The 14,193-nt window shown below is 41.2% G+C and overlaps 1 protein-coding gene across 4 annotated transcripts in view; it reads left to right on the forward strand.

The window, feature by feature from the left end:
• Positions 1–14,193, forward strand: part of LOC127009841 (uncharacterized) — a 138,329-nt gene that overhangs the window by 92,577 nt on the left and 31,559 nt on the right. For all 4 annotated transcript variants that reach the window (XM_050883206.1, XM_050883205.1, XM_050883207.1 and 1 more), the window contains one exon: positions 9,947–9,986. In XM_050883206.1, coding sequence (XP_050739163.1) covers positions 9,947–9,986 — 40 coding nt within the window. The remainder of the gene's footprint in view (positions 1–9,946; positions 9,987–14,193) is intronic.

A 14,193-nucleotide genomic window follows, 5' to 3' on the forward strand; every position in this document is an offset into this window, starting at 1 on the left:
GAAGTTTGCACTACATCGGGGTCAATATGGCCCGTTGTATCGTGAGGCACCAGCTCAAAACAGCTGCCATCACTGTCTTCTCCAGTGGCATCACTACCAGGGCCAGATACAGACAAGTCTAGCTCTCACTCGGTAGCACTTTTATTAAGTGGTCTCTTATAAGGGGACAAAGTCAAAGGCCGCCACTCCTCGGCTAATGAATCATACGCAAGAGAATCCAAAACTGCATGTGTAGCCACCACTATGGGGGCCAAGACACAGAGACTGGTAGTATTTCGTGTGTGACTCAGGGTCATGTCCCAGAATTCTGTGCGGCTAATTCAAACTACGCCCACGATGGGCAGAACATCTATATGTAACACCTGCAGCCTACATAGCACTGGGTTGATGTCATGTATATGTGACACCTGCAGTGCAGGGGTTAAGGGGGTCTTTTGGGAATAAATGAAAAAAATCATCATAAAGCAAATCTTATAATTTTGTTCATTGTATGCCGACACTTTCCTAGATTTCTAGCACAATAATTAAAAAATTGCCGTGGTTCACCCCTTTATTGTTCTGGCATTTGTTAAGCCCTTGCAGGATGGGTGCATGCTGGCAGCCATTTTTACTCAAACTGAGGTGTCTTCCACTTGAAATTAAATGCAACCCACTGAAGCAGTACAAATATGAAATGTGTCATTTACTTGAATTCCAATTTTGTATGATGTAGAAACAGCTGGGTTCCTAAGTGCATTTGTTTCATCACAATGAGGTGATGAAATACAGTATTCCTCACCCTGCCGCTGCCATGACTGATCAATATGTGTTTAAGTGTGTGTGTCCAGCCGAGACTTTGGCTCCTCATGTTAGTCATAATACACTACACCATAGTGACAATTTAGTCTATTGCAATTTTGTTATTATACTTACTATTTTACAATAGCAGTAACACCCAAAAAGATCTGACGGCAGATTAATACAAATATTTGGAAAATTCACTTGTCGCCGCTGCTCCCGCTGCCCGCTGGTTGGTTGCTGCGTCATGACGTCATGCCCGGGGGCGGGGTCAAGGCTGCACCACTCACATTCGTATTTACCATTATTTTTTCGCCTTCCTCAAGAATATATTTTCATATAGCATAAAACTAGCTCAGTATTTTTATAAAAATATATATTATATTTTTTGTTATTTCCTTATGCTTAACTATGTCAATTCTGATTGAATATTGTTAAGTAAACATCACAGTGTAGGCATACTTGCACTATATACTCATAATAAATTTAAGTTCTTCACTCCAAACTCAACGTTGTTGGGAGATAACACTGATCGTCTGCAGTTTGATTCACGTCGCCCAGTATTGGTAAGTACTAATTAGCTTAAGAAGTCTGAGTGCATTGGTCCATTAACTTTATCAGCTTGTATAATAGGCTGTGTCCTGGCTTTATTGATGACACTGCAGTGTAGCATAATTGTTTGGTGGGAAACAACAGAGCAGTAGTTTATAAATATAGATATGTATTGTCTATTCATGAAATAATAATGCCATTATTTACCATACAGTGCAATAATATTGCTGATGGTATAACTGTGTATACAACCATTATTGTATTCACTCAGTAATTTTTAAAATTGAATCATGGTACCCACACTATTAATATACAGTATAGAAAGGCATATGAAACAATAAATCAGATATATGCAACACCCAATATATATTCTTGAGGAAGGTGGAAAAATAATGGTAAATACAAATGCGAGTGGGGTAGCCTTGACCCTGCCCCCCGGCGTGACGTCATAACGCAGCAACCAACCAGCGGGTAGCGGGAGCAGCGGCGACAAGTGAATTCTCCAAATTTTTGTATTAAGCCGTTTGTGGTCAACCACGTCAGCTTACGTGTTAATGTTGTTACTCCCTCTGGTCAACCACGTCATATGACGTTTTATTATTATTTTTTTCCTCGTGAATGAAATGCCTCTAGCGGTTTATAATTACGTTTATTAAAGTGTCAGGCATCTTTTCTCAAGTGATGACTTTATGCGCGGCAGTTTTATTGGTTCAGAGCATGTTTATACAGTATGGCATGTACATGTCTCCTCGGCGCTATCACTGATGAGGAAATTCAGCTTCATTTCAATGAAGAGGAGGGTGATACTGACAGTGAATCTACAATAGATGATAGTGATAAAGATGAAGATTATGTTTTTCAAGAAAGTGAAGAAAGCCAATCAGCAAGTGGATCTGAATATTATCCAGAAGACACAGCAGCAGCTGACTACTCCTCAAACATATGCTCTGGACCATCACCTACTCAACTATCCTCTCCACCTCCTTCCACCTCTAGTTGTTTATATCCACCACGTGGTGGCAGAACGAAGATGGCAAGACGTCGAAGTTCATCAAGCGAAGATGAATGCAATGCGTCTCGTCCAAGAGTGACTCCCCCCACCCGCCCGTGGTCTCACTCCAGCCAGACAGACGCCTTCCCGCCGATCCTGTAGGTCATGTGTTATGCCACATTTCTTTTTTATGTTTCCTGTTCAGAATTACTAGCCTGTTTTGAGACAAATTGTGTTCTTATAGTGATACAATATCACAAGAATGTAGTGTTGTACAAAAGAAAACAATTGTTATGCCACATTTCCTTTTTATGTTTCCCGTTCATAATTACTATTTTGAGACCAGTTGTGTTCTTATAGTGATACAATATCACAAGAATGTAGTGTTGTGCAAAAGAAAACAATTCTTAGAGGAAGAGTTGAAAATAATATCTCAGTGGTGAGATTACGTCTGGCAGCGCCGCGCCACAGGTGCCAGTTAAATGCCGGCGGGGCATTTAAAAAAAGGTAAGGAGGAAATGTCCATGTTATTTTCTTTATGTGGAGATATTTTAGGGTTCATTAGTCCAAAAATTTTGTTTTCCATTTTTCTTGACCAGGGGGAGAACACACATTGTAACATAGGTAACCACGAATGGGTTAAAACAGGTTGTTATCCACCATCAGATCTTTTTGTTTGTTTGCTGCTACTGTATATTTCCTTCACTCAAATGTAGATTTACACATGCCTTGTGATATTTTTGTTTATTAAATGGGAAAGAAGAAACTGAGGGAGAACAGAACTTTCTTCCAGGGAAAGAGCATTCACATACATTTTGCGGACGGACTGTAGTAGCCAGTTGGCGTAAAAGTCACAAGACAAAGAGTAAGATTGAAAACTGCTATGGCAAAGCAAGCAAGATATTTATCAATAAGAATTAAATATATACCTAACCAATCCCTACGTAACCACTTAATGGTGGAGCTTGGCTCCCCTTAAGCCCCATGATATTAACCCCTTAGGGACGCCCGTCCCGCCTGCTGACGGCCCATTTTCTTGAAATTTCCCTCACTTTCTCAGTGTCCTTGACCACTTCCCTACTCAGATAAACACTCTCTGGCAACCCCCACGCAGTAGACATACAAAAATACGCCTAGCCACACAGTCACACATCCGTACCATGATGGAGGGTGGAAGTGAGACCCCACCCTCTCCCCAGCCATCCACCTCCACTGGCGCTTGTCCACGTTGTGTTGTTAGGAAGACAGAGAAAAAAGAAAAAAACATTAAACACTAGTGGTGATGTTAGGCGAGCCCTTGAGTCACGTGGCCGGCTGGGAAACAAGGAGTGGCTGAGGGGTGGGCGGCCTGGAATTTTCCAGTGACCCTTCTCCCTGGTATGCCCCCCTCCCTTCTCCTCATTCCCACCAACACACCTGACATGACCTGTGTCTTCTGTAAACTTCCTCTCCTGTTGTCTGCCTTGTGACAAAGGAAGCCGAGCGCATGTACATGTGACCGCCAGAAATTCGCTCCAACCTCTGAGTTCTAGCCCTCCTGTAGTTGCATTTTTTCTTTTTTTTCTTTTCAAATTACTATACATTTCTGTTTGATTTGCTCATATCTACAACTTTTGTTCAGTTATTTTTTGTCAGACGAAAAAAAAGTCATTTCTTTTTTGTTTTCCTTGATTTCTACGCGAAGTATGGAAGTAACTGAAATTCTGAATATACTATCAGAAAGCACTTGAAAACTCTAAAACTTTTGTTAAGTGAATTTTTTTAAATACGCACATGAAAATCGGCCTTTTTTTGCGTTCTGGCCATCACAGGCGATTATTTTTTGCGTCCCGAAGGGGTTAATCTAACTGATCTTAACAAAACTCATCAGATACACTTTGCTTCCCCTTGACTTCCTCATCATTTTATTAACCCTTACAGGGCAGGTTATTGCTTTAGTAGATTGTAGCTTGGTGGACTCAAAAGGTGAGTGTCCACCATGATGGTTTGGCGGCTCTGCTCCTTTACCTTAAATGCATGATGGTTCCTATCCTCGTATAGCTCCCCACAGTAAATGGAGATGGTATTGCGCACCGAGTGTGCCATTTAGATGCGCTGGCCTCCAGCACTGGCCTCCTGGCCACCAGCTGAGGGGAGGGGAAAGGGACCAGAGTGGGGAATGGGAGGAGACGGGATGGAGTGATAGTGATATGGGTGGTCATGGAGGCCCACAAGGTGAGGGGTGTGGGGAAGGGGGAAGCACTCACCCAGATAAAGATGTGGGGGGGCACTGACTGGCTATGGGGAGGGGGTGAGGATCGAATTGACAGGCACTGGGGGACAGCACAAGTCAGGAAACATGATACAAAAAAATATTTGCATTTTTTATTTATTTTTATTTAATTATTTTTTAAGGTGCTGCCTCTAGCACCAGTAGACTCTCTTGAGGGGCCTCTTGAATGGCCCCAGCCTATTTGTGGCACAGGCAATTTTATTTATAGTGGCTGCTGTGATATATGATTTGCTTGGCCCATGCTGCCCCCTGGTGCTCCTCTTGACCAAAGTTGCTGAAGTTAGGGTTGATTGAAGATCTGGGCAGCATGTGGGTAATCATCCGCCACTTGGCGATGGCTTGAAAAATCAGTGCATTTTGATGGGACTTGAACCTAGTTCCATGTGCTCACCACGCCCCCATGCTGACCACCCAGCCCCCGCCTCCCTGTACTTACATCCTCTGATTCCCAATGACACAAACTAAAACTAGCATTATTACACTGGGATAACAAATAGGTATGTTCTAATAGAAAATATTTGTAAACATTAGAAAAAAATAAGCATTGTATTTGATGCACTGAGTGGAATAATCTCTTGAGCACTAAACGTGAAAAATGGAGAAAAACGCTGTTAAATTTGTTTACTCCTTACCCTGGTGGCATCTTAGTGTTGCCACATTAACCTTCTAAGTGTCTGGCTCCCTGACATGCTTCCTGGTGTGCACAGGTGCAGGAAGGTCTGGTCTGGGTCTGTATCAGAACTCATTGTTCAATAAATCACAATAAACTGCAAAACACACTGAAAATCCAGAGAAGTAGCACATGCGTGGTCTCCACTATGAGGGCAAGCACAGGAACTCACACTCACTGGCTGAATTTCTGTCTCAAACACTCTCATTGGCTGCCAAGAGCTTGACGGTTTGCACTGAGCTGTGTAATTGGCCAGCAACTCAGCGCATGGTGGCCTGTGGTGCCTGAGGGGTTATTACTAGCATTCTGGGACTTCCCCCACATGGAGCTGACAATAGGTACATGTCTTAACATGAATGCAAAGGAAAATAAACATTAACACCAGTGGAGTAACTGAGCCTGGTGGTTTCCAAGGTTCAGGTCCTGGTGGAGGCAGTGCTAAGCCACAGTGACTTTCTGGCTGGATTATTCAGGCAAGAATAAACATTATGTCCACCTGGCAAAGTGTAATCTGTACGGACCCGAAACTTCTGAAATTCAACTTGTAATACGCGCCAAGAAGTTGTTCCACTCACCGCCTCATGTGCTACGCTCATAATGAAGAGTTTTAATGTATTATTATGTATATATACCTGTTTCAGAGGAGAAAATAGGTTGTTCTAAAATTCATATAGATTGACATCCCATATATTTAGAGAGAGAGAGAGAGGGAGGGAGACTGACTGAGAGAAAATGAGACCGAAGGAGGCAAGCAGACTGACAGACAAACAAACAAAGATAGACAGACAGTGAAACAGAGAGAGAGATTTACATAGAAAATCAGACCACACAGACCCCATGGTTAGACTAAGTGGTCTGTCCTTAAACCTAAGTGAATCTACACTAATCAGATGGCTCCAAAATGTTGCTTTTCTACTATAGTTAATATTAAGTTCAAGGAAGTGACGGTCGAGCTTGTTTTTAAAGGAGTCAATCGTGTTACACTGGACCACTGACGGTGGGAGCTTATTCCATTCTCGCACTACAACGTTGGTGAAGAAAAATTTGTGCAGTCTGAATTTACTTGTCTACATTTGAGTTTTATGCCATTATTCCTCGTTCGCAAAGTGTCATCGATCATAAACAATTTTGTTCTGTCTACATTCGTGAAACCATTAAGTATTTTAAAACATTCAATTAGTTTTCCTCGGAGGCGACGTTTCTCAAGAGAGAACATGTTAAGGGTGGAAAGCCTTTCTTCGTAGGATTTGTTGCGCAAGGAAGGGATCATTGTTGTTGCCCGACGCTGAACACCTTCTAATTTAGCAATGTCCTTTGCATGGTAAGGAGACCAAAACTGTACCGCATATTCCAAGTGGGGTCTGACTAAACTATTGTAGAGCGGAAATATTACATCTTTATTCTTGAATAAATATTTTTTTTTAATGCAGCCCAACATTCTGTTCGCTTTATTTGCTGCATCAATGCATTAATGTGAGAATTTGAGGTTAGACACGATTTTGACCCCCAGGTCCTTAACGCATTGAACGCTTATGAGTTTAACGCCGTGCATTTCGTAATTGAACTTCTTATTTCTTGTTCCAGCTTGAAGGACCTGGCACTTGTCTACATTAAAGGGCATCTCCCATCTATCCGACCAAGCTGAAATTTTGTGCAAATCCTCTTGGAGGCTTTGCCTGTCTTCGTCATTGAGAACCGAGTTACCAATCTTTGTGTCGTCTGCAAATTTACTAATGTGATTATTGAGTCCAACATCAACATCGTTGATGTAAATAATGAAGAGCACTGGGCCAAGAACCAAGCCCTGAGGGACGCCACTAGTGACCGGCGCCCACTCTGAGTTAAATCCGTCAATCACCACTCTTTGTTGTCTGTTGCTCAACCAATTCACGATCCATTGGTTTACTTGACCGTCAATACCTATTTGCTTTAATTTGTAAAGTAATTTATGATGTGGGACTTTATCAAACGCTTTCTGGAAATCAAGATAGACTACGTCCAATGATTTGGTTACGTCATAAACTGAGAAGAGGTCGTTATAAAAGGTCAATAGATTTGATAGGCAGGATCTTTTGTTACGGAAGCCATGTTGTGAATCCCCAATTAATGAGTGGCTTTCGAGGTAACTCACAATTTTGTCTCTAATTATGCTCTCGAGTAGCTTACCTACAATTGAAATTAGACTAATGGGTCGGTAGTTACCTGGTATATTTTTGTCTCCTTTCTTAAAAATTGGTGTCACGTTAGCCTTTTTCCAATCCGAAGGGACGATTCCTTGTCGCAAGGACATATTGAATACGGTTGTGAGGGAGGAGAGTATTTCGCTCTGTTTCTTTAAGCAGTATAGGATATACTTTATCGGGTCCGGGACTTTTATTTGTTTTAAGTGAATGGAGAGCTTTAAGGACTTCATCGGTTGTTATTTCAAAATTAGGCATTGCATCCTCGAGATTTACATTAGTACTGGTGTTGTTGGTAGCGAAAGGAAGACTGTTAGTATTAAACATCGAGGGAAAGTAATTGTTTAAGAGGTTTACAATGTGTTGGCTGTCAGTCACTAATGCACTGTCACTGTTTGTTAAGGGTCCAGTTCCACTTCTGATCACCTTTCTGTTGTTTATGTAACTGAAGAAAGATTTCGGATTATTTTTACAGTTGGCTGCAATATTTTCTTCATATCTACGCTTTGCCTGACAAACTAATCTTTTTACTCGTCGCCTGGCATCATTATGAAGTCTAATGTTTTCGGGCTTGCTTTGTTCTTTCTTTAACATGTAAAACAATTTTCTCTCCTTGACTGAGTGTTTAATTTCGCTATTAAACCACGGTGGGCTTTTATTAGTGTTGATTCGCTTCTCGCACAAGGGGACAAATGTGTTCTGCTGAGTAAGTGATTTTTAAAGCTTAGCCAGGCTTCCTCTACATTGCTGTCATCTGATAGTTGTATTTCTGTTAGTTTTTGTCGGATTTCTATGAAGTTAGCTCTTTTGAAATTGGGCACCTTTACTTTATTTTCAGTCACTGATGTTTGAGCTCTAATGTTGACGCGCACTAATTTATAATCGCAAGAACCGAGGTGTTCTCCTTCTGTGACATTACTGACTAGGTTATCTTGGGTCGTTATAACAAGGTTGAGTATGTTATTTTGTCGAGTTGGTTCAGAAACCATTTGATAATTTTCTAGAAATTCGATCATTCTATGTGACTTGCCTTCTGTACCTGACAGTGTCACCCATCGATATGGGGGGGGTTAAAGTCTCCTAATATCAGTGAGTTGATGTTATTAGTGACTGCCTTAAAACGCTGTACATTTCAAGGTTGTCATCGAGTGATTGCCCGGGAGGCCTGTAGGTGACAGATATATTTAAATTGACTTTTGCAATGTTTACTCGTACGCACAAATGTTCAACGTTACTGTCTCTTGGTGTTTTGTCAGTGGGTTGCAAATAGCTTTTGACAAAAAGGGTGACGCTACCACCTCTACAGTTTACACGATCTTTGTTGAAGAGTCTGTAGCCATCTATGTTGTATTCGTAACTTAAATCAATGTTATTGGGGTCGATAAATGTTTTGGTTATAGCAGTTATGTCAAAATTTCCTGTTAGAGCAAGACATCTCAGTTCATCAAATTTGTTTCTTAGGCTACGCGCATTGAAACTAAAGATTTTTAAGTCATCTAGAGGCTTGGTAATAGAGGTGGAGGTACTTGCCGGATCATGGTTACGGGTTTGTTGCGATGCACGGCGTCTATTTACACAGGCGGGGTGGAGGGATGTGGCTGAGGGTGGTTTTTTGATTTGAGAGAGAGAGAGAGAGAGAGAGAGAGAGAGAGAGATTTACATATTTCTCGTCTTCAGGGCTCCCTCTCAATAATCTGAGTGATTCAATAATCCAAATGCCTTTCCGCTGCCTTGGATTCTTCTTTCTTCCCACTTAATTTTTGTTTTCCACTTTCTGTAAATTTGTTTACTTACCGGTAGTTTTGTTTCTTACCATTTTCTTTTGCACTTTGTCACAGCCAGTACATGTATAATTTCTTCCTTTTAGACTTTTTGGATATTTTAACTGAATGTTGATTTCCTCTTGGTAGAGTTTAACTGGTTTGATCAGTTTGTCTTTTTAATAAATAGTATTTCATGTGTTATTTCTTTTCTTTGGAATTCCCTTTTCTTTTAGTGTATCCCCTACATTGTTCTCTAAATTTATATTGAGGTTCAAAGTTTCTTAACTTGTCCGCTGCGATTGGCACGTATTTGGCTTTCACTGGTAGCCTGATAACATATAGTCCCATGTCTTTCTCTGCCTCTGTGATGGATAGTGGAGTGTTTCCTTTGTGGTATTGGTATCCTGGATATCCCCTCCCAAGGTGCAGGACTTTACATTTTTCTTCATTGAATTGTAGCAGCCACTTTTTGTTCCATTCCTGTAGCTTGGTGATGTCTTCTTGTAGGAAATCCGCAGTCAACGTGTTAACTTTTGGTTTGGAAAATGGGTAACACTTAATGTTCAGTATCATTTTTCAAGTTGAAATAACATAACATGACATTTGTATCTTGGTAATGATTCAGAGCTTATGAAAAATAGCAAATTAAACAGGTTTCCTATTTCATATATATATGTAATTTTATTGGCTATTTTATATAATAGTGAAATAGTTCCAAATTATATGTTTTTCTTATTCTAGCAGTGGCACCAGTGGCATCAAAGGAACCAACATTGGCAAAGTAAGTGCATAAAAACTTAGCATCTTTTGTTATTATTGCACTAGCTCTCTTGTATCTCAAACTTTGCAGTATTCAACAGTACTTTTGTTTGTATTGTTTATTTGCCAATTCTTCAAGGGCACACTGCACTTTACAGTCAGACCTCAACATCCACAGCTTTAACTGTATGCCGGGTGGCCTGTGGATATTGTCAAGATAAAGATTATATGCACGGGTTTTCTTGAGCATGTGTATGATCAGCCAAAGTACTCCTCCTTTCATTCTGTAACCATGCTAGTAGCATAGCTGGGCGTTATCGCGATAAATTATCGCGATACTTTATCGCTGATAACAAAATTGGATTATCGACCATCCGCTACTTATTTAAATATATATCGGTATCTTCGTTACTTTTGTAACCAAACTAGCGATAATCGCTACTTTTTTTCCGCCTCTCAGAAAAAAAAATGTTGTCTCCTTACTGCGCATGCATGGCCCGGTGTTGTATGAAAAAACTTCGGGGTATGAAATGTCTTCGGTGATGAGATTTCATACTTAGGTCATGAAAATTAAAACACCAGGTTATTTTTTTTATGCTACTCAAAAATCAATATATCATAGAGAAAAATCATTTAACTTTGCCCCAAAAATGATTATTCACTGCCTCAAATTTGATAATCCATATTCGTTTGTGACCATACCATGATGCTGAAGGCACCCAGTGTTGTGTTATTTGGTGTCCCATCGTCAAAAGCTGGCGCTTTTGTTTACAAACACTGGTCTCTCGTGAACTGTTCATGCTCAGACCATTAAGTGTAGACCTGTACAGTCTCACAATGCTTTTTCAACACATTAAGAGTTGCTGGAAAACTGAATCAAACATACAGTACCACCATCCTTGCTGTTTCTAGAACGACGTACACTCTATACATATAAATACAACTCGTACAGAGTGTCGTTCTAGAAACAGCGAGGATGGTGGTAGTGGTACTATATGTCTGATTCAGCCTTCTAGCAACTCTTAATTACGGTTTAAAAGCTTTGTGAGACTGTACAGGTCTACGCTTACTGGTCTGAGCATGCACCATTCACGAGAGACCAGTGTTTGTAAACAATTTTTGACGGTGGGGACGCCAAATAACACAACACCGGTTCAGGCATTTCTAGTATTAACGTCCATATGTACGTGTCAACATGTGGCTTTAAGGTTTTGTAAGTTTCCTAAAATACAGATAATTAAAATTTGAATTCATCAGTGTTGTTCTATCTGAAATATCAATATAGTATCGTTTTCGCCTATCGGACTTATCGCTAGCTAGTATCGGAATTGTGGATTTATATCGGGTATTGGTTATCGGTTACCGCCTATATTTGTGTCTCTAGTTAACGAATATCATTTATCGCCATTAAGGTTTTTCATTATCAGTTATCGGTTATCGGGAATAAGGTTTTCTGTTATCGTGCCCAGCTATGGCTAGTAGTGGCTCTAAGTACCTCACACCAGACTACAGGTACTTCTCCATTTACCCGAGTATTGTGTTCCTGGTGTAATGTAAATTGTGTGTAATGTAAACATGGCTCTTGAGTCTTTCTTCATAAGTCCGATCTCTAAGTTCCGGTACCATCTTAGTTGCCACTCTCTGCACTCTTTCCAGCTTTCTTATGTTCTTCTTTTCGTGAGGAGACCAGACCACTGCTGCATACAAATACACAAATGCCATCCTTATGTTCCTCAGCAAATTCATAGTTTGTCATGTTATCCTGTTGATGTGTTTGTCCGGTGATATGTTCTCTGAGACAGTCACTCCCAAATCTTTTTCTTCCACTCCTCTGCATATTATCTCACTTCCCATCTTATAATCGTAGTCGCATCTTCTACCGATCCTACCAAACTCTATTTTTTTACATTTCCCAAGGTTGAACTCCATCTGCCATGTACCACTCCACTCCCATATTTTATCCAGGTCCCTTTGCAATGCCTCACAGTCCTTCACATCTTCACTCGTCTCAATAGCTTTGCATCATCTGCAAACAAACTCACATGACTGGTCACTCCGTCCACCATGTCATTTATATAAACAGCAAACATTATTGGCGCCAACACTGAACCGTGTGTGTGTGTGTGTGTGTGTGTCTATATTTACCTAGTTGTATTTACCTAGTTGTGAAATACAGGAAAAGAGCCGTACTAGGCTCGTGCTGTCCCGTCTCCATAACGCTTATTATCCAGTTTGGCTTTAAATTCATGAATCGTTTTTGCACACACATTCTTCTCGTCAAGTCCATTCCATGTTGTTATGCTTCTGTATGGAAAACTGTACTTCTTGACGTCTCTCCTACAGTCGCTCTTCTTCAATTTCTTACTATTCCCTCTTGTCACATACCACTAAGTTTTCCCTGTCCAATTTCTCCAATCCCTCTTGTATCCTGTATAATGCTTTTAGGTCCCCTCTCTCTCTTCTTCTTTCCAGTGTTATTAGTCCCAATTTCTCCAGTCTTTCTTCATAATATATGTTCTCTCAGAGTTTCCGGTAGTTTAGTCGCTGCTCTTTGTATTCTTTCCAACTTTCTAATTTCTTTCTTCAATCTAGGTGACCACACTAATGCTGCATATTCTAGTCTTGGACGTATCATCGATGTTATTAGTTTCTTCACCATTTCTTCATCTAGATATGTAAATGCTGCTTTTATGTTTCTAAGAAGATTGTATTTTTCCCCAGTTATCCAGTTTATATGTTTTCCAAAGGATAACTTGTCTGTTATGATCACTCCCAGATCTTTTTCCTGTTTTTTTTCATGATTCTTTCATTACTCAGAGAGTAGTTCCCCGATATTCATCTACTGCTCTTACCAAACTCCATCACACTACACTTCTTTGTATTGAATGTCATTTCCCATTTGCGTGACCATTCGCTTATGTGTGTGTGTGTGTGTGTGTGTGTGTGTGTGTGTGTGTATTTACCCGTTTGAATTTACCTATTTGTAGTACAGTAGTCCCTTGCCATATCGCAGTTCACTTTTCGTGGTCTCACTGTATCGTGGATTTTTAAATTGTAGATGTAAGGATGAACCAGAATTGTTCTATAAATACTTTGAGAGTTAACTAAAAAAGAATGAGAGTGTAATAAGGATAAGGGATGATGAGGAGAAAAATATCAGTGAAGTGTTAAAAAAAGCCTTCAATAGGTATTCAAAACAAATGAAGAACCAAAACAAAAGGAAACAAGGAAGAAAAAAAAAGAAAAAAACCCTCCCTGCAAAAAGGGTACTAAGGGGCGTAGAAGCCCACCCAATACTCAAACGAGTGATTGGGTGATAAGGGCAGCACAAGGGCTGAAAAAGTGCCTTGGCAGCACCAACAAATCCCACCGTGGGCATACAACAGCCCAACAGAATGGTGAAGGATTAAACACTCACTTCTGGGCCGCAGGCAGCAAGTGGCGCGCAAAGGCGACTTAACAAGCCAACCCTTCCGATTAGCAGTTGACCCAATCCTGGCGAAGTCGCCACATGTCAAGGCTCCAGTGTTGGGTGCTGTAATCGGAAGGGATAACAAACAACAAGATAAATGGTTAGACACCAGTTTACTTTAAATAAAGTAGAAACCCCAAAACAGCCTCACAATCTGAAGTCTCCAACACGAAGGCTTCAGCACGCCGGACTCAGCAATGACCCGTTGCACAGCTCCTTCCTCTTCTTGGCGTCTCGTCCAGAGTGGCAATGACGAGGCAGCACAGCTTCGTCCATGAAGTGGTGTAGATGTGGTGGACGAGGGAGGCACAGGAGGATAAAGGGCGTCAGGTTCACAGCAGTAACTTGAATCCAGGGTGTGGAGAGGAGAGAGTTAGGGCATCCAGAACAAGCCCATGGTTCTGAGTAAACCCGAATGAGAGCAGAGCTGGCTGGAGCCGAATCAAGTGTTCAGAGCGGGGCTCAGGTGCTGTCTGAAGAGGAAGGCGCTGGCGGTTACCAAATCGCCTCCCATAGCGGGTTGAGAAGCCTCGGTGGTTCAGTCGACCGAGGCGTCGAACGGCGTTAGGTGAACGAGCAGCGGGAGTGAAGCAGGTGGTTTGCTGCGCCTCGGTAGTTGAACGGCTTCGAACGGCAAGATGCGGGCGGGCAGCAGGAGTGCTCCGGTCGTTCGCCTGCTAAGTTGGTAGTTGCCCTCACAATGAGTGACAGCCAATTTGGTTTTCGACAAGGAAGATCATGTGTTACAAACTTGGTC

Source organism: Eriocheir sinensis, chromosome 42 (assembly GCF_024679095.1).
Source record: "Eriocheir sinensis breed Jianghai 21 chromosome 42, ASM2467909v1, whole genome shotgun sequence".
Taxonomy (NCBI): Eukaryota; Metazoa; Arthropoda; class Malacostraca; order Decapoda; family Varunidae; genus Eriocheir; species Eriocheir sinensis.